This window comes from Rhineura floridana, chromosome 11, assembly GCF_030035675.1.
Source record: "Rhineura floridana isolate rRhiFlo1 chromosome 11, rRhiFlo1.hap2, whole genome shotgun sequence".
In the NCBI taxonomy this organism is placed as follows: Eukaryota; Metazoa; Chordata; class Lepidosauria; order Squamata; family Rhineuridae; genus Rhineura; species Rhineura floridana.
Genome location: NC_084490.1, coordinates 227,009 through 254,792, shown reverse-complemented (window position 1 = coordinate 254,792; position 27,784 = coordinate 227,009). Strand labels below are relative to the sequence as shown.

The following is a 27,784-nucleotide window of genomic DNA, read 5'->3' as shown; positions in this document are numbered from 1 at the left end:
CGGGCGGGGCAAGGCCCCACTTTTCCACCCGAAGCAGCCAGGGCCTCTGTTTTGATCGCCGCCCCTTGCCTGTCCCTGGTCTCGTTTTGAGTGGCGAAAGGGCGGCCGCGCAGGGCTCCGGGGAGCAAGAGTGCCGCGACCGCAGCAGGGGACCGGGCTCCCGCGAGGGCGCTGGGCACGGCCAAGGAGCTGTGCGCCTCTCCCAGAACAGAGAACGCGGCGGTGGGCTTGAGGATTCTGCGTGCGCGTGTGGCGAGCTCTGTTTAAACAGACACGATGCAGCTGCCTCCCCTCGCACCCCCACGATCTCCCAGCGCACTTGTCCCCGTTCATGCGCACCGTACTTCCCACTCGTGTGTGTGTGTGTTACAGGCGGGGGGGGGCGTAATCTGGGCCTGGGTTCAGGCACAGAACTGAACCGATTGCCAGGTTTCAACATGGGAGCAGAATGGCCTTGGGCAGGGGGATCGTCCAGCGTCGCGGGGTGGTGGTGGTGTCTTAGACCCCTTCCTTTTTGGGAGCAGGGTCCCTATGTCTCCAGCATCCTATGAGTCAATCAGCATGAAAGGGGAGTCTATTAGCTGCTGAGAAGAGTCTTCTGACATGCTTCCTTGTTCTTTCCTGCTGACTGGAGCCAATCAGAGTGAAAGGAGGTGAGTCAGCCGTGCTGATTGGCTCCTAGGGAAATCTGTTTTTTGTGAGAGAAGGCATGAACAAGGATGCCATTCTCAGCCAAGCAGCAAAAGAAAGGGGGGAGGGGTGTGGCCGTAGCTGTCATGAAGGGGCCCTGCACACCTGCATTTGCCACTGCATTACTGGCCTCGGGTCACGTACAGAGTGGGCATAACTACTGTTGAATAGCTCACAGAGCAAGGAGAATCCAGAACTGCAGCCGCACATCTTAGCCTGAAGCCCCTGGCAGTCTGGCATCCCTTGCCTTGCCCCCCCAGCACACTCATGCCCAGGGCCTGTCCTCAGCCTAAGGCAACCCCTCCACAAACCTTCAAACTACCTGGCCCTGCCCAGATGGTGTAAAAGCCGGAAGGGAAGGGGCGCTTTTCCAAAGAAATGGATGCCAAAACACTGGAATGTCTTGGCGACACTTGAGAACAATATTTAAGAACCAAAACCCTTCTGATATATTTTATTAACACTTTAACACCAATCAGAACAGCAACGTCTGGGCAGGCCAGGCCTACCAAACTAACCAGCCACCCATGACAGGATTGATGCAATAAGCCACAAAACCTCCACAAAAAGCATGTTCCACGGGATATGTCCTTCACCCCAATTATATATTTTTTCTGTGTGTGTGACATGACAGCCGATGACAACCTCCATTTAATGAATGACAGCTTGTTTTAGGAACTGGAGGAATTTAAGAACAGGACCCTCTGGCAAATTCACTGAATAAGGCAAGGCAAGTGCACAACACACATCTCATTCAGAAGAGCCCCCAAAAGTCTGCTCACTCAAATCTTTCCCTGAGGGTGGATTTTTCATGATCTCAATCACCCTATGATTACTTAAGTTATCCTGAACAAAACAGTATAACATGACCCTTGAAGAGTTAAATATTAGAGCTTTGTATTATGGGCTAGAGTAAGAGTCCACACCCTGGACTTCCCTTTGCTGCTTTTCATTTTCAGTTGTGTTCTCTACCCAGCCAGTAATAAATGTATGTTTGTTTAAAGTATATGAGAGCCATTATGGTGTAGTGGTTAAGGTGCTGGACTATGAACTGAGAGACCAGAGTTTGCATCTCCACATAGCCATGAAGCTCACTGGGTGACCTTGGGCCAGTCACTGCCTCTCAGCCACATGAAAACCCTATTCATAGGGTTGCAATAAGTTGGAATTGATTTGAAGGCAGTAATTTACATTTTTTGTTATGCAATAAATAAATGTTTGCCTGCCTGCAGTAAGAGTTCGTTTATTCTGCTGTTATAATGAGTAGAGGAGGATTGGGTGCTTATTGCTAAAGGTATCTGAAAAATTGCTACCCTAATTAACCCTTTACTCTTTTCAAGCACACACTGCTCACAATCATAGTGGCTAGTTTTTTTTCAGTACTTGATGGCAAAGTATGAAAACAGCCCTACAGGAATAGAAATATTGCCGTGTACATTACAGCTGGCTGGCCACCTAGGCTGTAACTCAGGCCTAATTTCTGGTTTTCCCAATATGTGCAGCTCAGTACGAAGCTTTTCCAGGTTTACTTGGCAGAAAAATCAATCCAGCAAACAGTATAAAAAACACCAATTGCTTTCCACAATTAGTTTCCAATTGCTTAAGTTAATCATTTATATGAAGGTGAAGGTGTCCTTGCACTTATAGTGTGAGTCGTTTCTGACTGTTAGGGTGACATCTTGCGACGTTTACTAGGCAGACCGTATATATGGGGTGGGATTGCTAGTTCCTTCCCCGGTCTTTCTTTACCCCCCAGCATATGCCAGGTACTCATGACCACGGATGGATGGAAGGCTGAGTGGACCTCGACCCCTTTTACCAGAGATTCTACTTCCTCCTTCCGTTGGAATTGAACTCCGGCCGTGAGCAAAGCTTCGGCTGCATTACCGCTGCTTACCACTCTGCACCATGGAGGATCTGATAGTCATTTATATAGCAGCCAGTTAAAAGTATTCCCTTGATTGTCCAACAGGAAGAAAAATCTCAAAGTCAGGAACAAGACTAGAAGGAGGGATTCTCAAGGAGTTAACAAACACATCCTAAAGTATTTATTTTCTCTCTCTCTCCGCCCTTCCTTAAACTTGTAGTATGGACAAGTTTATTTTTCAGGCGGAATCTTAAAATGAGATACATAATGCAACATCAAAGACAAGTTCAGGAGCTCACTGTCTTTACCAAAGTAGTTCAGTTCATGAAGAATCAGAACATGGGGACAGGCCACAGGTGGAAGGGCAAAGTCAAGCTTTTGAGTCTAGTATTCCTGGGGATCTCTCAAAAAAGGGTGAGACAGTTCGACAGATAAAACTTCATTCATGTAAGTGAGCACTCTTTGCATGGAGGAGGGGGAGGAGGTCATTGCATTTCCCTTACCCTGCCCCAGCCCTCATATTCTCTCCCTGCAAATGCCCCACCTAGAAATGTGGCTGCCCCACCTAACAAGGCAGGCTCTTTCAGGGCTGGGCAGGAGGCAGAGCTGGAGGCCTGAGCAGAGCTGGGCCCATTGCAACAGGCTGCAGAATGGGTGTGCCACGCCTGAGTGCCCCTTGATATTTGCCAGTGGCGGCAGCAGGAGGGGGGTGGCCAAAGGGCAGGGGGGACCTTCTAGCCAACCTGTTCATAGACTCATAAAATACAGTAGTAGAGTTGGGACCTATAAAATGCCCCAACGGGGAGGCCCCCAAGCAGGCCCTGAGCACAACAGCAGCGCTCTTCCCACTTGTGCTCCCTGCCACTGCCATCCTGCCCCCAACAGCCCTGTCTCTTCTTTGCCCCTGAGGTCTGACGCACCTGTAGCCCTGAGCGGAGTCTGGCCGGCTGCTCTGAGAACAGGATGCTGGACTAGAGGGCCCTCTTCGGCCTGATCCGGCAGCCTCTTCTTTTGTCCATATGTGGTCTCCCACCCACCCTCTCAGGATTTGGTTCTCCCGGCTTGGCTGCAGGTGAGCACTGTGGGGGTGGCCCGCCAAGGACCCAAAATCAGACCCGGCCAGCTTTTTCCATGCTTCAGACAAGGAGACGTCATTTCTTTTATTGGAAAAGGTGTGGAAGGTGAACAGCCCCAACAGGTCCCCCTCCCTCCACACATCCACTGCCGTGGGGTCCAAAGCTGGAAAGCACCACAGGCACCCCCCCTCATCCGTGGTGGGCAGGAGAGAGGGGGAGGGAGGGGCTGCCGTCCCACAGGGCCCGGTTTTCCAGGCGGGGTATGTGCGTGTGGGCATCTCTAGCTGATGATGAGCTGCTGCGAGGGGGGGAGTCCGCAGCTGCCTTTGTGGGTGTCAAACAGCTGCCGGAGAGCCTTGACGTAGAGCGCATGGAAGTGGTCCACCTCCTCCTCCGTGGGGCAGGGGCGCTGCGGGACCGGGATTGGCTTCCCCACTGCAGGAGGGACAGGAAAAGAAAGAAAGGGGAGACGGCACAATGGGGTGGGGGAAATGGGGAAAAGAAGGGAGGGGGCTTCTCTGCACACCTCCTTTTGCGTTCCCCAAGATCCCCGCTTGCAGTGGGCCACAGGAAAGGCAGGAGGGGCTAGGGGAACTCTCCATCACCCCCACCCTGTGCTCCCCTTCCATCTAAAAGCAGGGGGGGATGAAGGCCCACGTGCCTCCCTCCGGGGTGAGATGCACCAAGGGAGGCAATGGTGCAGGCAATGGTCAAGGAGGGGTGGCTTAGCTGATGCAGGGAGCAGGCCTCTGGGCCAGGCGGGTGGCAGAAAGGAAGCCCAGAGGCTGAGCAGGCAAGGGCCTCTTGATTTTTGTGAAGGGCCAGCCTATCTGCCCTCAGGCTCAACTTGTTGCTCTGCTGATGCTGAAGGTGGGCTATTTGTTCCCTTGTTTGCAGGAGAGTACAAACCTTCAGTTCTGGAAAAAAGCCCACTTTTCTAACTGCGCTGTGCTTCGAACGTTTTGAAAATAAGGAACTGGGAACCAGTAACCCACTTGGGCATCTCCTGCTTTACCCCAGAAACACCACAGCCGGCCTGGATGTTGCTTTGAAGGGGGGGACTGGTCCTTACCCACCACAGTGATAGGGGCTGCCAGGGGCAGGATCCCCCAGAAGCAGCTGCAGAAGAGGTCTCGCCCCCCAAAGAGGCAGGGAGCAAACCCCATCAGCTGCTTGAAATGGAGCTGGAGGCGCCGTCCACAGCTGCCCTCCGGGAACTGCACCTGCTGGTAAATGTCGTTCTCACCAAAGGAGTAAACAGGCACCAGGTCAGCCCTGGAGGGAGAAAGAGGGAAGGTCGGATTGGGGAACTCCAGACACCCAACTGGCACCAGCTTCCACCCACCACCACCACTGCTCTGGCGGGCAGGGGGTCTACCTAAAGAGTGAGTGAGGTGGTAGAATCCTGCACTACAGGCGAGGAGCAGAACTTTTAAATGTAAAAAAAGTGCCAGGGGGGGGCATCTCCCTACAGCTAGACAACTAGCATCACAGGGGAACAACTGGCCCTAAGAACACAAGAAGAGGCTGCTGGATCAGGCCACGGGGCACATCTAGTCCAGCAGCCTGTTCTCATATGGCCAGCCAGGTACCCCAACGGGGCTCTCTCCCTCCTTGTGATGCCCAGCAATGGCATTCACAAGCACACGGCATGAGGCCTGGCAGTGTTATTTCTTATTGTGCAAAGGAGCATTCAAAATTGTGATTTCCACCCCTCCCAACACCCCTCAAAACTCTATCCTTTAATTACTGCCTGATTCTTCTGCATGCCCAGATCAGGCCTCAGGAACTCCTCCACCCCACCCCCTCCTCCTGCTGCAGTGTCCCTGCCCAGCAGTGCCCTCCTACCCACCCATGTTGCAATGCCAGGCGCACGAAGCCCCGTCTCCCATGCAGACGGACCCGCTGCTCCCCGGGGGCACCGTCCAGCGACTCAGTTGCACCGCCCACCACAATGACCACTGCGTGGCCAGGACCCCCACGGAGAAGGAAATTCAGGGATCTTTTGTTCACTGGAACCATCCCTGCCATAGGATAAAGCAAAGTCAGACGGTGGGCCCCTCCAGTCACTTCTGCTGCCTGGATGGAGGCTGCCTGTTGCCCTCCCAGGCTCTTGTTCTAGGGCACGCATGCGCGCGCGCACACACACACACACACACACAAACACACACTTCTGAACTGGTCAGATCTCCCCAGCTGCCCACGTGCCCTAATGTAGTTTATCCTTTGTTGGAAGGTAAAAAGCACGCTCCCTTTCTGACACCTCCTCTTGCACGCTCTCATCACCCACTGCAGGAGACTCCCTTTGTTCTATGGACAGACCCCCCCACACAATCACAATTGGTCCCTTCAACTAACTTCTAAAAAAAGGTTAAACTCCCCCAGAGGCCTGGAAGGTGGCTACTCAATGGTGAGGGGTGTTGGAAGTGGGGCCAGAGCAACTCCTGTTTCGTTCTTTTGTTTGTGCTCCAGAGGGAAGATAGGGCTAGGATCCTGCAGATGGATAGGCTTGATTACCTTTACCTGTGGTGCTCTGTCGCTAGACTGTGACGCCTTTAGGGAAGCTTACCTGCCCCTCCTCCTTCTGCCCTTTCCACTCCTTTGTCCTCTGGCTGTCCGGGAGAGAGGAGACATCCCTTTGTCTCTGCTGTCTCTCCTAGCCATGGGGCTGACTCCCACACCTGGGCGTTACGCCTCCAACTTAGCTAGTTAGTTAGAACTAGGTTTGCCTTTTCTATCTACTATGTATTTCTATAAATAAAGTAGCTTTTCTCATTTTACTAAGTCTCAGTGATGCTGATGCAGGGTAAAGGCCTGCTTTCTTAGGCAAACGCAAGCACACGCTGGCACACTCGCATTTCAACATCTGCTGTTACTCTGCTGCTGTGGTGCTGCTTTAAATGAAATTAAGCAACACAAACACACACACAGCGCAACAGGGGAACACACTCTGACCATAAGAAGAGCCTGCTGGATCAGGCCAAAGGCACCCTGCGCATGCTCAGAGCCCCTTCCCCCAGTTGTTAATGGCCCTGGATCTGAGAAGATGACCAAGGGCCCTTCAGCTGCCCCTGATGCCTCTTTCATCGTGGGGTGGGGGTCGGGATGGCTCCCCCCCCACCTGCACAGGTGCATGCCTTACCTGAGCTCATCATGTACTCCCGGTACACAGGGAGGTGGAAGAGTCCAGCGAGGAGAGTGAGGCTGGACTTGAGGCCAGGGAAGGTGTGGGAGAAGCCCGTGGCCTCCGTGCAGAAGGCGGAGAAGGCCCCTGCACAGATGATGCCATGGGGGTGGGAGCCCAGGACATAGTTCCGCGTCGGGGGCAGCTCGGCCGTCTTCACCAGCTGCAAACCAGAGAATAGGAAGGGCCTCATCCGGGACAGCCTCAGAAGCGCCTGGCTGGCTGGCCCAGATGAAGGAGGCCCATCCAGGCCGGCAACCTGCATCCTTCCCATAGCAGACAACAGGTCCTCTAGTCAGGACATTCACAAGCTGGATGTGGAGGCCAAGGCCCGCCTCTGCCCCCCCCCAGCAGTTAATCTCATTATGCACAGAGCAACAGCAGCCTGCCTTGCGCCTCCTGCAGCTCAGTTGCCTTGGAGGACCCCAATGATGACAGGAGGCAGCTGCTTGTGGGCTTCCCATTGGGGCATGGCCCAGTTGGCCAACATGGGAACAGGAGGCTGGACTGCTGCTGCTGCTGCTGGGCTCTTTCTGACATTCTGGACATGCACGATGGCCCCCTCGTTGTCGTGCACCCTTCCTTCTACGCTAAAAGGATGGGCGCAAACCCTTCAGCTGTTCTTCCTCCTGCCAGGGGAGGTGCTGCATTGGGCCCGCCTGCAGGACAGCATCCCCCCTCAGCCTTTTCCCTGTCTCTGGAGCCCCCCTCCCCCAGTCTGGGCTGCCTGGGGGAAGTGGCCACAGAGAGGCCCGCCAAGGCCTCCTCAGGCCTTCCACCAAAGGTCTCATGTTCCCTTCCATTCTCTGCCCTGCTGGCCTCTCCAGTGTTGCAGCCCTGTAAGTGCCTGAGAAGAAAAACCTTGCTGGATCAGGCCCGAGGGGGCCCATCCGGTCCAGCATATCCTGTTCTCCCAGTGGCCACCCAGCTGCCCCAAAGGGAACCCCGCAAGCAGCCAGTCCTCAGTGCAAGAGCAGCAGCGCCCTCCCCACTTGTGATTCCCTGCAACTGAGGTTCAGAGGCAGACTCCCTCTTTCAACAAGCCTTTTAAGTTGAGACCTATCCCAGGCTGCATCTGAGTTGGAATTGCTTTTTAATATGTTCTTAAAACCTTTTTAAAAAACTTTTTAATCTTAGATGTTTTGATAGCTTTTTTCAAGTAATGGTTTTGAAGATGTTTTGTTTTAATGTGTTTTAAAGTTTGTTTTTATGATGTTTTAATATTTTTAGTGCTTTTGTTTGCCGCCCTGGGCTCCTGCTGGGAGGAAGGGCGGGATATATATCTAATAATAATAATAATAATAATAATAATAATAATAATAATAATACTCCCTCTGATCTTGCAGGCAGCACACAGCTGTCATGGCTAGCAGCCACGGACGGCCTTATCCTCTTCCATGAATCAGTCTCTGCAGGTGAACGTTTCCATTCGTCTAGAGCAGGCAGGCAGACCCAGACCCTCCCTTACCCCTGCAAGTCCCTCTTCTTACCTTGATGGGGAAATAATCCCTGTGGAGCTCCCAGACCTTCCAGCGCCTCATCCAGTCGCTACGGCGCCCACCTGCAAAGCAAAGAACAGGGGAGATGGTCAGGGGAGGGCGGGATATCCTTGTCTCTCCTAGGGAAGTCTGGGCCTGCCATAGGCTGGGGGCGCACTGCAAAACCTTTCCTTTCTACACAGACCCCTTGCACTGTTTTTAAAAATGTTTTTAGGAGCAGTTATATAGAGTAATTTTTAACGTCTGGGATTTGAGGAGTTTACCTCAGCTACGTTTATGCACACTTTCTAGTGGACACCAATTCAGATGTAAATTACAAGCATACTTTTGTATTTTAATGAACAGCTGCAGCACTAGGGGGACTGAAGAAGACCTGCCCTGGGAGTGAGTAACTGAGCATCTGGGTGCTTGCTGCTTGCTCCTCTGGGCTGCTGACTCTTGAGACTGCTGAAGTCCCTGGTAAGTGCTACAAGGACTGGGACCCCCTGCCTGACCCTTGCTCCAGAGGGGGGCTGCAGTTAATTTTACAGCCTCTTGCATCAGCTCCTGGCTGGGTCAGGAGGCATAAAAGCCCTGCTGCCATTGGGCAGCGGGACTCGTGCCAGCGGGGTCGCCACCGAAGGGGCAACACCAAAGGGAGTTTCCTCTTGGGAAGTCCCTTAGGGAGTCCTGAGGGTGAGGGTGCTAACCTCCTCTATTTCTTTTTTTCTTTTCTTTTCTATCCAATCTAGAGATTGGCAGTGGGGAGGGCGTATGGCTCACGTGTAGCTCCTGCGCAGGGTGAGAGCCTGTGCAGTGAACTGAATGATAGGAGAAGGTCACCAGATGCCTTCAGAGTGAGAGTGTAACTGGCAGAAGGCTGGCACTCCCTGGGTGTGAGACAGGAGGGGGAGTAGATGGGACCTGTCTGAAAGATATTGAGTGGGTCTGTCTGTTCCTAATTCTTGCAGAGGCCTACTGGGATAACTGGTTCAGGTAGGTTTTGTTGGTGGGCTCTTGTTGGGTCCTTATCAGGTGTTTAGGAGGAGTCTTAGTAAGGAGGGACATGGGTGATGCCACCCCAATTTCAGTGATCATGGATATATGGGAGGTATAGCCATGGGGAGGTGGTGAACTACCACAGGACAGGAGGACGAGGTTGTCTATGCCTTCTTCCTCCCTCCCACTCCTCTCATGGATGGGTTCCTCGTTGCTCATCTGCTGTCCCCACTGCCCTGTGTGTGTTGTTGTTTAACACCAGATCGGTACACATTAAGACCACACTCATCCATGATTTGATCGTGGGTGAAGGTGCTGATTTGGTGTGCATTACCGAGACCTGGGTGGGTGAGCTTGGAGAATCACAGAATCTTAGAGTTGGAAGGGGCCTTGTAGGCCATCGAGTCCAACCCCCTGCTCACAGCAGGAAATTCACAGCTAGAGCATCTCCCGCAGATAGCTGTCCAGCCTCTGCTTGAAGACATCCAGCGAAGGGGATCCCACCACCTCCCTAGGTAGTCGGTTCCATTGCCAAACTGCCCTTACTGTCAAGAAGTTCCTTCTAATGTCCAATCTGAATCTACGCTCCTGCAACTTAAAACCATTAGACCTAGTCCTACCCTCTGGGGCAGCAGTGAACAAATCTGTACCCTCCTCTATGTGACAGCCCTTCAGGTACTTAAAGAGTGTAATCATGTCGCCCCTCAGCCTTCTCTTCACCAGACTGAACATGCCAAGTTCCTTCAACCTTTCCTCATAAGACTTGTTCTCCATACCGGCTATCATCCTTGTCACCCTCTTCTGAACCCGCTCTAAGTTGTCTATATCTTTCTTAAAATGAGGTGCCCAGAACTGAACGCAGTATTCCAGATGAGGCCTGACTAATGCAGAATATAGTGGGACTATTACTTCCCTCGACTTGGAAACTATAGCTCTGTTTATGCAGCCCAAAACCACGTTTGCCTTTTTTGCCGCAGCATCACACTGCTGGGTCATGTTCAACTGCGATCCACTACAATTCCAAGGTCCTTCTCACACGCACTACTGCTAAGCCGGGTATTTCCCATCCTGTACCTGTGCATTTTGTTTTTGTGGCCTAAATGCAGAATCCTGCATTTGTCTTTATTGAATTTCATTTTATTAATTTCAGCCCAATTTTCTAGTCTATCCAGGTCCCTTTGGATTTTATTCCTGTCTTCCATTGTGTTAGCTATTCCTCCCAGTTTCGTATCATCCGCAGACTTCATAAGGCTTCCCTCCACCCCATCATCTAAGTCATTGATAAAAATGTTGAAGAGTATCGGCCCCAGGACAGAACCTTGTGGCACTCCACTTGAAACCTCCTTCCAGTCCGAAGCAGAGCCACCGACGACCACTCTTTGAGTACGGTTTCCCAACCAGTTGTGAATCCACATAAGAACATAAGAAGAGCCTGCTGGATCAGGCCAGTGGCCCATCTAGTCCAGCATCCTGTTCTCACAGTGGCCAACCAGGTGCCTGGGGGAAGCCCGCAAGCAGGACCCGAGTGCAAGAACACTCTCCCCTCCTGAGGCTTCCGGCAACTGGTTTTCAGAAGCATGCTGCCTCTGACTAGGGTGGCAGAGCACAGCCATCATGGCTAGTAGCCATTGATAGCCCTGTCCTCCATGAATTTGTCTAATCTTCTTTTAAAGCCATCCAAGCTGGTGGCCATTACTGCATCTTGTGGGAGCAAATGCCATAGTTTAACTATGCGCTGAGTAAAGAAGTACTTCCTTTTGTCTGTCCTGAATCTTCCAACATTCAGCTTCTTTGAATGTCCACGAGTTCTAGTATTATGAGAGAGGGAGAAGAACTTTTCTCTATCCACTTTCTCAATGCCATGCATAATTTTATACACTTCTATCATGTCTCCTCTGACCCGCCTTTTCTCTAAACGAAAAAGCCCCAAATGCTGCAACCTTTCCTCGTAAGGGAGTCGCTCCATCCCCTTGATCATTCTGGTTGCCCTCTTCTGAACCTTTTCCAACTCTATCATATCCTTTTTGAGATGAGGCGACCAGAACTGTACACAGTATTCCAAATGCGGCCGCACCATAGATTTATACAACGGCATTATGATATCGGCTGTTTTATTTTCAATACCTTTCCTAATTATCCCTAGCATGGAATTTGCCTTTTTCACAGCTGCCGCACACTGGGTCGACATTTTCATCGTGCTGTCCACTACAACCCCGAGGTCTCTCTCCTGGTCGGTCGCCGCCAGTTCAGACCCCATGAGTGTTTATGTGAAATTAAGATTTTTTGCTCCAATATGCATAATTTTACACTTGTTTATATTGAATTGCATTTGCCATTTTTCTGCCCATTCACTCAGTTTGGAGAGGTCTTTTTGGAGCTCTTCGCAATCCCTTTTTGTTTTAACAACCCTGAACAATTTAGTGTCCTGACAGTATACCTGACAGTATTTCCATGTAGTCCACATTTGACCAGTTTGCTAATCAAAAGGTCGTGGGGGACTTTGTCAAACGCTTTGCTGAAATCTAGATAGATGACATCTACAGCATTTCCACCATCTACTAAGCTAGTGACCCGATCAAAAAAAGAGATGAGATTAGTTTGACAGGATTTTTTCTTGACAAACCCATGATGGCTCCTACTAATCACAGCATTGTCATCTAGATAGTTGCCAATGGACTCTTTTATTATCCGTTCTAATATCTTTCCCGGTACTGAAGTCAGACTGACCGGCCTGTAATTCCCCAGATCTTCTTTTTTACCCTTTTTAAAGAGCGGGACGACGTTTGCCCATCTCCAATCCTCCGGCACCTCTCCCGTTCTCCAGGATTTCTCAAAGATGATGGCAAGAGGTTCCGAGAGTACATCCGCAAGTTCCTTCAATACTCTGGGATGCAGTTCATCAGGCCCTGGAGATTTGAACTCATTTAGGTTAACTAGGTATTTCCTGACTATTGCCTTATCAATCTCGAACTGCAATCCCGACCCCTTCCTGAGATTGCTACCGATGCAAGGTTGCACACTGTTCCCTTTTTGGGAGAAAACGGAGGCCACATAGGCGGTGAGCAGTTCTGCCTTTTTCTTGTTATCTGTCAACATTTTGCCCTTCTCATTGAGCAGCAGTCCCACCATTTCCTTGGTCTTTCTCTTGCTTCGAACATATCTGAAAAACCCCTTTTTGTTGTTCCTCGCTTCCCTCGCCAGCCTCAGCTCATTCTGGGTTTTAGCTTTCCTTACGCTATTCCTGCAAGCCCGAGCTGCTCGTCGGTACTCTTCCTTGGTGATGCGTCCTTCCTTCCATTCTTTATACATGCTCTTTTTTACTTTTACCTCCTCCACCAGTCTTCCATGTAGCCACATTGGCTTTTTCCGATGTCTTCTGTTTTTCTTCCTCTTTGGAATTGTTTGCGATTGCGCTTTTTGTAATACCTTCTTCATGAACTCCCACGCTTCTTGGGCTGCTTTTTTCTTTAGTCTATCTAGCCACGGGATCCTACCCATCATTTCCCTGAGCTTGCTAAAATCGGCTTTCCTGAAATCCAAGGAACATGTTTGACTATATTCTTCTTTGGCTTTCCCCAGAATCATGAATTCCAGCATTACATGGTCACTTTCCCCCAAGGAGTTGATCTGACCCAGCTTTGCCCACCTGGATACTCAGTGCAACACCAGCACAGGCTGCAGGGATTGGGAGGGGGGAGGAGGAGTTGCTGTGGTCTACAGAACTTCCATATCTGCCACCAGGAAACCACTTTGTCTTGGAGCTGGCTGTGAGGGCCTGCACCTGGTGTCGGGTCAAGGAGACAGGAAACTAGGGTTGCTGCTGGTGTACCGTCCACCCTGCTGCCCAACAGCTTCTCTGACTGAGCTGGTGGAGGCCATCTTGGCTGTGGTGTTGGAGGAGCCCAGAACAATAGTGCTGGGTGACTTCAATGTCCATGCTGAGGCTGTCTCTAGTGTTCCGGCTTGGGACTTCATTGCCTCCATGATGACCATGGGGCTGTCTCAAGCTGTCACCGGCCCGACACATAGGGCAGGGTACACCTCGACTTGATTTTTGCTTCAGATGGAGGAAGGGGTGGTCTGGAGATGGGGGGGTAGATGTTGTTGGAATGTATGAGGTTCAACTCCAACTTTGTGGGTTGAGGCTGCATGGGGTCAATAAGGGTAGCTAGAGAGCTAGACCTCTTGCTGGTTGAGGCTGTACCTATCCCTTTGATCCTCTGCCATCTGTCCCCTTCCTGCTAGGCTGATAAGCAAAGGCATGTTGATCCCAGTTCCTTCCCGCCTCTCTCTCTGTGTTCTCTTTCTCTGGAGAGGGGAGCAGACATCTTCTCTTTGTCTCTCCTCTCAACCAGGATGAGGGCGAGTACTGGGACCAGTGCTCGCTGCTCCAGCATAGCCAGTTAGCTAGATATAGGACTCTTTCCTATCAAGCATGTGCTTCCAGAATAAAGTAGTTGTTTCTTATTTTAAAGCAGGGAAGGTAGAATCTTAGCAAAGATTCATACACACACACTAAGCTCGCTCAATACTCTCCGTTCAGCAGCGCTACACAACTTTGCTACGCATCTCAATAGAGAGAAATTCCAACAGGTTGCGGGGCCCAGCCGTGCAAATGGAGATTTGAGCAGTTAAAGGAGCTATTGTGTTTGAATCAAGGAAGCTAAATTAGAAACCTTCAGAGTTTTTAGTCAGTGAAGAGTTGAGGCTTTTACTTCAGGATGGCCAGCGTGACGGAGCGGCTAGGTCTGGAGAAACTCAAGGCCGGAGAGTGGAACTCTGGGAATTTCGCATGAAGAAACATCTAAAGCAACAGAAGCTGTTAGAAGTAATTACAGGATCGGAACCAGGAGAAGGTGCTTCTCGGGAGGAACAAAGAATTTGGACTGAGAAGGACGAAACGGTACAAGACCTCATCACTAAATCTGTGAGTAATAATCAGATTCCTCTGATTATGAATTCTAAAAATGCCAGAGAGATGTGGAAAACTCTTGAATCCCATCATAATCCCCAAAGGCAGGGACATTTAATTGCAATGCTACGTACCCTTATTAATTTGCAAATGAGGGATGATTATTTTGAGGAACATCTTACTAAATTCATGGTGTTAGTCCAAGGGATAGAAGAAGGAGGAACAGAGTTACATGAACCAGTTCAGATAGCTTTATTTCTGGACTCTCTTCCAAAATATATGGAGACTTTTGTACTTATAATGCAACAACAAAACAAAACTCTAAACGAGATTATTTCAGAAGTGAGAGAGCAGTCCTCTCAGAAAGCAGCTATGGAAAAGGGACAGCTCTCCTCTTTCCTAAGCGAAAGAAGCTACCAAGGAAGCTGCTGGAAAGCCAGTCAGATGCAGATTTTGGGAACAAAGGGAATCCCAAGGTGTGAAAGCCAAGTGATGCTATCTATGCAATTCAGAAAAACACCTCAAAGACCAATGTGACAAGAAAGGGAAGCTTGGAAGTAATAAAGAATGTAAAGGGACAGAAAAGTGCAAAGGGCTTTCAAGTAACTCATGTTGAAAAATGTTACAATGAAAATAAATTCTATACTGACAGTGGAGCAAGTGCTCATTTAATAAATGAAAAACATTTGTTTGAGGAATTAACCCCACGTGGAGGATCCGTCACAGTGGCGGATTCGAGGGAGGTGCCCATAAAAGGGGCAGGAGATGCTTAGCTGTTTTGCCAGACTCCAAGCAGCACTGAGGAAATTTATCTCAGGAATACGCTCTGGACCCCAGGAATCTCAAACAACTTAATTTCTGTTAGTGAAGCTACAAAAATGGATGTAAAGTGCTATTTGAACAAGATTCCTGCATAATTTCTTGAGATGGTGAAATTTTATGCACAGCTACCAAGAGAAAAGGCATGTATGAAGTGGATCAGGAAGGTCCACAAGCTCATGTTGTGAAAGAATGCTGTAACAAGCCTTGTTTACATTTATGGCATCGGAGATTAGGGCATAGAGACATTGCAAATACCCTTCAAAAGAATAATTTAGTAAGAGGCATGAAAGTTGAACCCTGCCAAGAAAAGGGGAGATGTACTTGCTGTGTTAAAGCTAAAGGGACGAGACCCAGTTTTTCTACTAAGCAGAGTGAACTGAAGACTAACCGCCCCCTACAGTTGATTCATAGCGACATTTGTGAAATGCCAATCACTTCAACTGGTGGAAACAAATATATTTTGAGTTTTATTGATGATTATTCAAGATTCACTGTGATATATATGTTGAAGGAGAAGGGGCAAATGCTTCAGAAACTCAAAGAATATGTGGCAATGGTGACCACTAATTTTCAGAGAAAACCACAGATTCTACCTTCTGATAATGGAGGGGAGTACATGTGACATGCTGCCCAGCAGTTTCTGCTTGAAAATGGGATTGAGCATCAAACCACTGTACCCCACAACCCAGAGCAGAACGGAGTCTCGGAGAGAAAATTCAGAACCCTAATTGAGATGGTGAGATCCATGCTGGAAGATGCCAATCTCCCACAGAAGCATTGGGGAGAGGCAGTGTATACTGCCACCTATCTACAAAATCGTTTGCCAACAAAAGTGAATGGCAACAAGACTCCATTCGAATTATGGTATGGGCGCATACCCAGTTTGGCTCATATAAAGGTGTTTGGATCAAAAGTGTATGGTCACATTCCACACCAGAAGAGAACCAAATTGGACAACGCTACAAAGGAAGGAATCTTTGTTGGATATTCTTCAAAGCAAAAGGGATACAGAATCCTAAATCCCAAAACAGAAAGAGTCTAGGACTGAAGGATGCACATCTAGCACTTACACCAATGGAAGTAGGATACTTGAAACCAGACCAGAAGAATCAACCCCGGGAAGACAACGAAAGGTACAGACAAGCTATAGGGAAACTCCTGTACATCAGCACAATAACCAGACCAGACGCGGCGGTAGCAGTGGGATACCTCTGCAGAAAAACCAGCTTGCCAAACAAGACTGGGAAGCAGTCAAGAGAGTGGCAAGATATCTGAAAGGCACTGCAAACTTGAAACTAAATCTATCAGCTACTCGAGATCCTAAACTTCTAGGATATGCTGATGCTGACTGGGCTGGAGACACCAAAGATCGTAAGTCAACCAGTGGGCAGTCACTTATCTGTTGGACAAGTCGAAAGCAAGACTGTAGCACACTCATCTACTGAGGCTGAGTACGTATCAGCTGATGAGGCATGCAAGGAAATGCTGTGGCTACGCAAGCTTCTGGGAGACTTGGGCGTATCTGAACCAGAGCCTATCAGAATACTTGAGGACAATCAAGCCTGCATAAGACTCGCGGAATCAGAAGGGCAAAGTTCTCGGATGAAGCACATTGATGTGAAGTTCCACCACCTGAAGGACATAAGGGAGAAAGGACTTCTAGAGATGACCTACTGTCCAACAGAAGAGATGACAGCTGATGCTTTGACCAAACCATTGGGCAAAGTCCAACACCAGAAACTACAAGGCAAGATGCACCTTGTAGAATGAACCAAGTTCTCGTTGAGAAGGGGTGTTGGAATGTATGAGGTTCAACTCCAACTTGGTGGGTTGAGGCTGCGTGGGGTTAATAAGGGTAGCTAGGGAGCTAGACCTCTTGCTGGTTGAGGCTATACCTATCCCTTTGATCCTGCCAACTCTTCCCTTCCTGCTAGACTGATAAGCAACAGGATGTTTGATCCCAAATTCCTTCCTGCCTCTCTCTGTGTTCTTTCTTTCTCTGGAGATGCGAGCAGACATCTTCTCTTTGTCTCTCCTCTCAACCAGGATAAGGGCGAGTACTGGGACCAGTGCTCATTGTTCCAGCATAGCTAGTTAGCTAGATATAGAACTCTTTCCTATCAAGCATGTACTTCCAGAATAAAGTAGTTGTTTCTTATTTTAAAGCTTAAAGTCTCTGTCTGACTAATTTGCAGGGAAAGTAGAATCTTAGCAAAGATTCAAACACACACACGCTAAGCTCGCTCAATACTCTCCGTTCGGCAGCACTACACAACTCTTCTACGCATCTCAATAGAGAAATTCCGACAGATGTCACCCCACTGTCATGGTCAGACCATTTCCTGGTGAAGTTTAGACTTATGTCTCCAATCCTTCCCTGCAGGGGTGGTGGAGAGATTAAGATGGTCTGCCCCCGGAGACTAATGGAATCCACCGGATTCCTTAATGCCCTGGGGGAGTTTCCAGTAGATAGAGCAGGTGACCCTGTTGAAGCCCTTGTCACTGCTGTGGAACAGTGAGGCACGCTGGGCTCTTGATACGGTTGCCCGAGCGCCCTCTCCGGCATTGTGGAGCCCGGTTTGCACCTTGGTACACCAGTGAGCTAAGGACGATGAAACAGCCTGGACGATGGCTAGAGCGCAAGTGGCAAAAGACGTGCTGTGAAGTTGATCGAGCACAAGTAAAACATCATAACTGTGCCTACTGTGTGGCGGTGAGGGCAGCAAAGAACGTAAGAACAGCCTGCTGGATCACGCCAGTGGCCCATCTAGTCCAGCATCCTGTTCTCACAGTGGCCAACCAGGTGCCTGGGGGAAGCCCGCAAGCAGGACCCGAGTGCAAGAACACTCTCCCCTCCTGAGGCTTCCGGCAACTGGTTTTCAGAAGCATGCTGCCTCTGACTAGGGTGGCACAGCACAGCCATCACGGCTAGTAGCCATTGATAGCCCTGTCCTCCATGAATTTGTCTAATCTTCTTTTAAAGCCATTCAAGCTGGTGGCCATTACTGCGTCTTGTGGGAGCAAATTCCACAGTTTAACTATGCGCTGAGTAAAGAAGTACTTCCTTTTGTCTGTCCTGAATCTTCCAACATTCAGCTTCTTTGAATGTCCACGAGTTCTAGTATTATGAGAGAGGAAGAAGAACTTTTCTCTATCCACTTTCTCAATGCCATGCATAATTTTATACACTTCTATCATGTCTCCTCTGACCCGCCTTTTCTCTAAACGAAAAAGCCCCAAATGCTGCAACCTTTCCTTGTAAGTGAGTTGCTCCATCCCCTTGATCATTCTGGTTGCCCTCTTCTGAACCTTTTCCAACACTATATCCTTTTTGAGATGAGGCGACCAGAACTGTACACAGTATTCCAAATGCGGCCGCACCATAGATTTATACAACGGCATTATGATATCGGCTGTTTTATCTTCAATACCTTTCCTAATTATCCCTAGCATGGAATTTGCCTTTTTCACAGCTGCCGCACACTGGGTCGACATTTTCATCATGCTGTCCACTACAACCCTGAGGTCTCTCTCCTGGTCGGTCACCGCCAGTTCAGACCGCATGAAAGTATATGTGAAATTAAGAGTTTTTGCTCCAATATGCATAATTTTACACTTGTTTATATTGAATTGCATTTGCCATTTTCCCGCCCATTCACTCAGTTTGGAGAGGTCTTTTTGGAGCTCTTTGCAATCCCATCTTGTTTTAACAACCCTGAACAATTTGGTATCGTCAGCAAACTTGGCCACTTCTCTGCCTCCATCACATCCTCAAGTAGCCATCCAGTGGAGCTTTTCCGTATTGTCAGGTCTGTTGACATCAACTCTAGGAAATTGAGTTTTAGACCCTTCGGAGGCCCACTGTGAATTGTTTGCAAGGCACTTTGAGGGTAAAGTTGCTCGCCTCCATAGCAGTCTTGATGCCCCATCCACATCTACTGCAGTCCCCAATGAGGTGTCCAGGCTAACTGCTGCAACTTGTTGGGAGTGGTTTCAGTTGATGCAGCCTGATGACATAAACAAAGTGCTTGTGATGATGCGGCCAGCAACATGTCCTCTCGACCCTTGCCCTTCTTGGCTTATTACAGCTTGCCAGGTGGATTTGATCAAGTGGATCCAGGGTGTGGTCAACACATCATTGCGGGAGGGAATGGTTCCAGCCATCCTGAAAGAAGCGGTGATCCAACCGCTCCTGAAAAAGCCCACCCTGGCCCCATTGGCCTGCGACAATTACCGACCAGTCACAAATACCCCCTTCTTAGGGAAGGTGATTGAGAGGGTTGTGCCGCAGCAATTGCAGGTACTCTTGGATGAAACAGTTTATCTTGACCTGTTCCAATCTGGGTTCAGGCCTGATTATGGGACTGAGTCGGCCTTGGTCACCCAGATGGATGACCTTTATCGGGAGAAGGACAGGGGGAGTGTGACCCTGTTATCCTTACTTGATCTCTCAGCGGCTTTTGAAACCATTGACCATGGTATCATTGTGGGCCAACTTGATGAGATGGGTATTGGAGGCACTGTTTTACAATGGTTCCAATCCTATCTCCAAGGTCGTTTTCAGAGAATAACCCTAACCCCCTGGCATTTGTGCTGTGGTGTGCCACAGGGTACCATCTTGTCCCTTTGTTTAACATCTATGAAGCCCTTGGAAGCAGTCATCAGGAGATTTGGGGTGAGGTGTGAGCAGTATGCTGACGATACCCAGCTCTATTTCTTTGTAACATCTGAATTGGGAGAGGCTGTGCAAGCCCTGGACCGCTGCCTGGATTCTGTGGTGGGCTGGATGAGGGCCAATAAATGACTCTGAATCCTAGTAAGATGGAGACACTGTGGGTTGGTGGTTCCCGAGTTCGGATGATTGGTCAGTTGCCTGCTTTGGATGTTGTCATACTCCCTCTGAAAGAGCAGGTCCGTAGTCTGGGGGTGCTCCTGGATCCATCTTTGTCGCTAGAGGCCCAGGTGGCTTCAGTGGCTAGGAGTGCCTTTGACTAGTTTCGTCTGGTAAGACAGCTGCGGTCATTTCTGGACCGGGATAGCCTGACCATGGTTGTCCACACACTGGTAACCTCTAGGCTCGATTACTGTAATGCACTCTATGTGGGGCTGCCCTTGAGGTTGGTCTGGAAGGTGCAGCTGGTGCAAAATGCGGCAGTGAGACTGCTCACTGGGGCAGGGTATCGCCAACACGCCACTCCACTGCTGAAAGAATTGCACTGGCTGCCCACTAGCTACCTGGCCAAGTTCAAGGTTCTAGTTTTGGTGTACAAAGCCCTATACAGCTTGGGACCAGGACACCTGAAAGACTGTCTTATCCCTTATATCCCCAGTCAATCACTGCGCTCTGCAGGTGAGGGCCTCCTGCAGATACCATCTTATCAGGAGGTCTGTTCTGTACAACATAGGAAACGGACCTTTAGTGTGGCGGCACCTACCCTGTGGAATTCCCTCCCCTTAAATATTAGACAGGGGCCATCTCTGTTATCTTTTGGGTGCCTATTGAAGACCTTCTTCTTTCAACAAGCCTTTTAAGTTAAGACCTATCCCAGTCTGTGTCTGTGTTGGAACTGCTTTTTAATATGTTTTTAAACCTTTTTTAAAAAACCGTATTTTTTTAACTTTTTTTTAAGACGTGTTCAAGATTTTTTAAAAATGTTTTTAAAGGTATTTTGTTTTAATGCATTTTAAAGTCTGTTTTGTGATGTTTTAAAGTGTTTTTAGTGCTTTTGTTTGCCGTCCTGGGCTCCTGCTGGAAGGGCAGGATATAAATCAAATAATACATAAAAAAAATAACGTTCTCTGACTTTTTTGGAGTAGGAGTGAAATAATTGTATGCCAACTCCTTTTCTTTGCATTTTGTAGAGGAGACCCCTGAACAAGCTGCACTGCAGCATCACAAGAAAGGAAAGGGAACCGGCTCGAGAGTGTCAGCTCTTTAAGGCTTCCTCTAGTTGACAGATTTGGTTGCGTGGTTGCCAGGGGCGGGCATCTCCGTTTGGGCAGCGGCCTTGGCTGGTTGTTTGCCCACCACAGGTGACGTTTCTCTATACAGTATAATGTATGAATTTGTACCTAACAGGCTCAGGGTTTGCATTTGTTGATTAATCTGCCCCATTTACCTTTCCCCCTCCCCTTCTGTAACTGTGTCTTTTTCTGCATTTTACTGCAAGCTGCTTTGTGAGCTGATCTGACTGGAAGGTGGGGTATGAAGACAAATTAATAGTAGCAAAAATAATGAGTATTGCTTGGGCACCTCCTCTCATTAGTTACAACAACAGGTTTTGGATGATTGTACCCTGCCTCCAGATAAGGCAGGGAGATAGTCAGCCAGCAGCCACAAAAATGTGGGTCTAGGTGGGACTTAGCACCTTCTTCACATAAAGAAGCTTCCTATTGGCCTCTGGATAGGGTTGGGGGGGATCCAACTCACCTCTCTGTGGGGTATCCCAGTCGGAGATCCACCAGGCAAAATAAAGGACTGTGATAGACCAATAGGAGGTGAAGAGCAGATAGATTAGGAGAGTTGTGAAGAAGATACCTGGGAAGGATAGACCAGAGGCAGGGTGAGGGGCAGATCTCCTTGTAAGAGCATACCCACGCGAACCATCCCTTGGCAGTTGAGGCAAGGGCAGTTAAACAAGCTCAGGATCAGGCTGCTGAGTTCTGCCGCCGTTCTTCCTAAAAGGGCATCAGCAGGAATCAAATTCACAGTGGATCCTGGAAGTTGAGGACTGTGCAAGTGATGGTGGTGGTAGGGATTTTGCCAGCGGGCCAACATTAAGCTTAAAATTTATTTGTATTTGAGGGGACAGGTCCAGAAAAGAGAGCTATAAATATTTTAAATAAATGAAAAATGGAAATGGACTGCCTTCAAGTCGATCCCGACTTATGGCTACCCTAGGAATTGGGTGTTCACTGGTTAGGCCTCATCTTGAGTACAGCGTCCAGTTCTGGTCTCCGCACTTCAAGAAGGATGCAGACAAACTGGAACGGGTTCAGAGGAGGGCAACAATATGATCAGGGGACTGGAAACAAAGCCCTATGAGGAGAGACTAAAAGAACTGGGCATGTATAGCCTGGAGAAGAGAAGACTGAGGGGAGATATGATAGCACTCTTCAAGTAAGAACATAAGAACATAAGAAGAGCCTGCTGGATCAGGCCAGTGGCCCATCTAGTCCAGCATCCTGTTCTCACAGTGGCCAACCAGGTGCCTGGGGGAAGCCCGCAAGCAGGACCCGAGTGCAAGAACACTCTCCCCTCCTGAGGCTTCTGGCAACTGGTTTTCAGAAGCATGCTGCCTCTGACTAGGGTGGCACAGCACAGCCATCATGGCTAGTAGCCATTGATAGCCCTGTCCTCCATGAATTTGTCTAATCTTCTTTTAAAGTCATCCAAGCTGGTGGCCATTACTGCGTCTTGTGGGAGCAAATTCCATAGTTTAACTATGTCTTGAGTAAAGAACTACATGAAAGGTTGTCACATAGAGGAGGGCCGGGATCTCTTCTCGATCGTCCCAGAGTGCAGGACACGGAATAATGGGCTCAAGTTGCAGAAAGCCAGATTTTGACTGGACATCAGGAAAAATGTTCTGTTAGAGCTATACGACAATGGAACCAATGACCTAGAGAGGTAGTGGGCTCTCCGACACTAGAAGCATTCAACAGGCAGCTGGACAGCCATCTGTTGGGAATGCTTTGATTTGGATTCCTGCATTGAACGGGGTTAGACTTGATGGCCTTATAGGCCCCTTCCAACTCTACTATTCTATGAATCTAAGCGGTATTCTGAAGGGGTTTCCCATTGCCTCCCACTGAGGCTAGTCCTCCCCAGCTGGCGAGGGCCTGCTCAGCTTGCCACAGCTGCATAAATACAATTTGAAGCAGGGCTGTAAGAATAGGGAGGATGGCCGGCAGGTGGCAGGAGAGGGCCTGTGATGGCTGGTGACTTGCTACAGCCAAAGCACAACCCTGTGCTAAATCTCATACAGGGGCCACAGGGGGCAAAGCAACTTTGCCTTAGGGGGAGGGGGAAGGGTGTGCGCCTGGGGTGGTTCCTCCCCCTCCCCTCCAGGTTAATTGGGAAATCTAATTTGGGTTTGAATTTACATGTTAGCAGCCCAGATTAAATCAACAAATTAACAGCCCCCCCCCTCCATTGCCCTAGGGCTGCATTGCCCTAAGGTGTGAAAGAAGCGCAGGAAAGAATGTGCCCCTCCCTCCCAAACCCCCACCAGGATGGGTGGGTGGGTTTAGAAGAAGGAAGGCGGATTTAGGCATCCTTCTTTCAGGATCAGAACATCAGCCCGCTGGGAAGATGAGAAGGGGGGGGGGCTGGATTGCAGCAGCACCTGCAGGGCAGCAGGCTGGCTGTTAGAGAAGGAGAGAGGAGGAGGAGGCCTTGGGGTTTGGCCTGCCAGAGCCTTTCCCCCAGGATGGGGGCACAACCACCCGCCCGCCCCTCACTGATCTAGGGTGAAGCAGAGAGCAGGCCCGCATCACTTACCAAAGAAGAGGAAGGTGAGGACCCACTGGAAGACACTCACGGCCTGGAGGGCCTTCCTGGGCAGGGGCATCTTTGCTCCGGAGATGGAGGCGGGTGAGAGACCGATGTGGGGAGGACAGCCTGGGGAAGAAGATGGAGACAGTGCCACCTCCCTCCTGACCTGCTGCTTCCGCAGGTGCAGCAGAGTTTGCCAGGGGGATCCCCCAGCCAAGAGCTTCACCCCTCAGGGGCCGTGTGGGGCCACAGGGGCCCTCCAGCACAGGTGGGAAGCCTCCTCTGAGCCGTGCCGCCTCCAGGAAAGCCCCCCCAGCCCGTGGGCCCCCAACCGGCCCAGCCCTCCGGAAGGACGCAGCAGTTTGGGGAGGGAGAGGGGAGAAGGAAGGCCCCTCAATCGCTTGTTCTGCGGGCAAGGGGTCTCCTGCCTGCTGAGCTCCTGCTCTGACTCAGCAACGCACACGTCTCACTCTGCTGCTTGCACTTTGGCCTCAGCACACGCAGCCTCCCTCGGGAGAGTTGGAGCTGCCCGAGGGGGCCGGCCACCGCCAGGGCCCAGGTGGGGCAGGAGGCACCTGGGTGCCGAGACTCCTCAGGGGCAGGCGGGCGGGCAGGCAGGGGCACCCCACCACTCTCCTCCTCCGCCTCCAGGAGACCAGAGATTTTATTCAGGCCCTTTTTATTCTGGGTCCATGTGGCTCTCCCTCCCTCGCCCCCCCATCCATTTTATCCTCACAACAGTCTTGTGTGGTAGACTAAGCGGAGTCCGTGTGTGTGACTGACCCAGTGTCACACAGAAAGCCCATGGCTGAGCAGAGAGGAGGAGGAAGGGCAAAATATATTCTGTGAAGGGTTGCACCCAGGTCAATCTGCCCCCATGGTGCCTGCCTGACCCCTGACCAGCCTTTTGCCAGCTCTGCTAGGCACGTAGTTTGGGCTACAATTTCCAGTACTGTAGTCCAAAACATCTGCAGGGCACCAGGTTGGGCAATGCTGGCCTAGACTGGCACAGGCCACCCCTTGCTTCTCCTTAGCTTAGTGGATAGTGGGGAGCACCAGATGGGCAGGGAGCCAGGATTCCTGGGTTCTCCATGGAACACGTAAGGGGCTCCATTCTCACCTAACTTGAAGAGATCAGTGACTCCCCTTCCCGTTTGGCTTTATCTTCCATTTTCCACACTGAATTTCCAAAGAGAGATATACTCCCTGGTGAGAAGGGTAATGGCAGAATGGGCACTCTGTGCATGCCCAGAGGCACTGTCATCTTCTTTCTTTACTCCAAGTCATGCACTAAAGCTAGCCTCAGTGATCTCTGGTGCATTTAAGCCCTCACTGCCTGCCCCAGAGTGGCATACAAAGAAAAGCCTGGGTTGGGTTGGGGTGAGGGGTTGCCACAGCCTGCCTTACAAACTTGGGTGGTGGAAGGAGGTGAGGCTTCCCAGATAGGCGGGAGCCCCCTCAGCTCCTTCCCTCGGACCCTGGTCCAAGGCTGCCCTACCCCAGAGGCCCATAATCCTGGCAGGTGTGTGGGCCTGTGTAGACTCGGCACGCCGGGGACAAAGGTTGGGTGCCAAGATCTATCTGCCCGCCTCCCCTCCCCTCCTCCAATCAACAGAGAAGAGAAATTGCAAGAAGGGAAAGGGGGGATAGACTGGCTAAGGGGGGGGGAAGACCCCTGACACCTCCAGCAGCTCCGATTTCTAACCCTCTGCCCTTACGAGCTACACTGGGCTCTTGCTGGGAGTGCCAGGCTACATCTGGGCCACACAGCCCGCTTGGGCACCAGAGGAAGACAGGCCTAGGGGCACTCCCCCCCCCAGTTGCACGCGCGCGCCTCTATCATTTTCTCAGCTGTCCCATCGTCACGCAGTATCACGCGGGGGCAGGGGGCGTGGCAAGCAAGGCGAGGGTGCGCTGGGCGGTCAAGCGAGCGGGCGGGGGCCAGCGGCTGCGACAGTGGCGACAGCAGCCTGGGCGCAGGCGGGGAACCGCTCTCGGCGGGCGTGCTGCGCGTTGCTGTTCGCGAGGGTGCAGCGGCAGCCGCCCAGCGCAGGCGCGGAGCGTTAGCGGCCCGTGGCGGCTGGAGTGCGCCAACGCCCGGAGACAGCGGGGAGGTGCGAGGCGAGGTGCGCGTGTGTTTGGGGGGTTACCAAGCGGGGAGGACAGAGGCCCCCCGCCCCTATTATGCCGCCCTGGGCTCCTGCTGGGAGGGATATAAATCAAATAATAAATAAATAAATAAAAATATGTGTGCACACACACACAGTGGAAAGAGAGAGTAACAGGCGTTTTATTTAACACCCAGCTGTTGTCTCAGATGCTTGGAAGGCAAGTGTTGAGCTTGCCCCAGGACATGGTAACTGTACAAAATAGAGAGTGCCTCTGAGCAGTTGATGAGTGTCCTCTCCACTGAGGCTTCACAGCCGCCAGCACCACCACAAACACCCAAAGGACCCAGACACCCCACATGGCAAGTTGAAGAGCGCTGGTGTGTGTGGCTTTTAAAGGCATTTAGCACAGCTCCTCCTTCCAAATCAAAGCATTCCGGACAGATGGCTGTCCAGCTGCCTCTTGAAGGCCTCCAGTGTCGGAGAGCCCACTACCTCTCTAGGTCATGGGTTCCATTGTCATATGGCTCTAACAGTTAGGAAGTTTTCCTGATGTCCAGTGGAAATCTGGCTTCCTGCAACTTGAGCCCATTGTTCCCTGTCCTGCACTCTGGGACGATTGAGAAGAGATCCCGGCCCTACTCTATGTGACAACCTTTCAAGTATTTGAAGAGTGCTATCATATCTCCCCTCAGTCTTCTCTTCTCCAGGCTAGACATACCCAGTTCTTTCAGTCTCTCCTCATAGGGCTTTGTTTCCAGTCCCCTGATCATCCTTGTTGCCCTCCTCTGAACCTGTTCCAGTTTGTCTGCATCCTTCTTGAAGTGCAGAGTCCAGAACTGGACACAGTACTCAAGATGAGGCCTAACCAGTGCTGAATAGAGGGGAACTAGTACTTCATGCGATCTGGAAACTATACTTCTGTTAATGGAGCCTAATATAGCATTTGCCTCTTTTGCAGCCACATCATGCTGTTGGCTCATATTCAGCTTGTGATCAACAACAATTTCAAGATCCTTCTCACTTGTAGTATTGCTGAGCCAAGTATCCCCCATCTTATAACTGAGCTTTTGGTTTCTTTTTCCTAGGTGCAGAACGTTGCATTTAGCCCTGTTACATTTCATTCTGTTGTTTTCAGCCCAATGCTCCAGCCTATAAAGGTCTCTTTGAATTTTGCTTCTTCCTTTCTGGAGGGAGTTGAGGTGTCTGAGTACTTATTTGGGGAACTGTTCACTCCTGGCCATGTTCTTTTTTCTAGTTGCTTGTACTGGCCAAGAAAATATTGGTGTCCAAGTACTGGGAGATGCAAGAATCACTGTGGCAGTTTCCATTGTCGGGTTGCAAACCCTGGGCTGAGGCCCCTGGCCAGTATTCCAGGGTGGGAGGAGTGAAGAACCCCCAGCACCCCACAGACCAAATTTAACGCAGCGCAGACCCAGCACAGACAGAGCAAAATGTTCCCCACCTCCTTTTGTTCAAGGAAAATTTTAGAAACAGAGACTGGAGGTTTGTCTTTTAACTGTGCATCATTTCAGAATCCATTTCAGGATCATGGATGGCAGCCACAGCAGGGCAGCTAGCCTGTGGCTGCAAGAAATTTGACTTCTCGTGGGCTGAATGCCCTCTTGTCTGAAGACACTCAAGGAAGGGAGCCAGGCAACCTTTGGAGGGGGGGGGATCAGCCAGCCCTTCAGTATGCATGGGGGGTGGAATGGAACGGCCAAGCAGATCCTTGATCCAAATGCCTTTCCTTAAAAACTGCTGTCTGCTGGATCTTGATCATGTGCCATCCCTGCAGAGCTAGCGCTAGGTGTGGAGGGGGGAGGAAACAGGTGCCCCCCCCATTTCCCAAGAAGTTGAGAGTGACCCTGATCAAAAGAAGGCGGGGGGGGGGAATTGGCTCTGCAGCTTCCTTTGCACTCCACTCACTCTCACAGGCAGGCTGCCACCCCCAACCTGCTCCAGCACATTCCAGAGCCCGGGAGGGACCAGCCCAGCCCCCTCCCTCCAACACAACAGGTGAAAATCAGCTGGGGCATGCTTGCGAAGCAACGTCCCTCTGCTCAAATCAAGGTGGGTCATTGTCACCCACACACCCCCTCACTACCCACTGGAGGAAGTTCAACCTGCCCACTATCTTCATCCTTCTGC

The 27,784-nt window shown here is 50.5% G+C and overlaps 1 protein-coding gene across 2 annotated transcripts; it reads right to left on the bottom strand.

The window, feature by feature from the left end:
• Positions 1-3,681: 3,681 nt before the first annotated feature.
• Positions 3,682-24,026, bottom strand: LOC133366376 (2-acylglycerol O-acyltransferase 3-like). 2 transcript variants are annotated; one of them, XM_061589406.1, is made up of 7 exons: positions 23,532-24,020; positions 21,459-21,566; positions 8,308-8,378; positions 6,776-6,980; positions 5,486-5,657; positions 4,706-4,908; positions 3,682-4,068 (listed from the first exon to the last, which is right to left on the bottom strand). In XM_061589406.1, exons 1-7 carry the CDS (start codon positions 23,599-23,601, stop codon positions 3,914-3,916), a joined length of 984 nt encoding a protein of 327 aa, XP_061445390.1. In that variant the 5' UTR covers positions 23,602-24,020; the 3' UTR covers positions 3,682-3,913. The 2 variants fall into 2 exon arrangements, with proteins under 2 accessions (XP_061445390.1, XP_061445391.1); XM_061589407.1 differs by lacking the exon at positions 21,459-21,566 and having other exon boundaries at positions 23,532-24,026.
• Between the last annotated feature and the right edge of the window lie 3,758 nt (positions 24,027-27,784).

What these genes read in the sequence shown, in the direction of transcription:
- LOC133366376 (XM_061589406.1), bottom strand. Translation starts at nt 23,601, where the DNA reads ATGCCCCTGCCCAGGAAGGCCCTCCAGGCCGTGAGTGTCTTCCAGTGG. An exon ending in CTGGGATACCCCACAGAGAG is followed by an intron (nt 8,379 to 21,458) that starts GTGAGTTGGATC and finishes TTTGCTTTGCAG; the next exon opens with GTGGGCGCCGTAGCGACTGG. An exon ending in AGCCCCTATCACTGTGGTGG is followed by an intron (nt 4,069 to 4,705) that starts GTAAGGACCAGT and finishes TCCCTCCTGCAG; the next exon opens with TGGGGAAGCCAATCCCGGTC.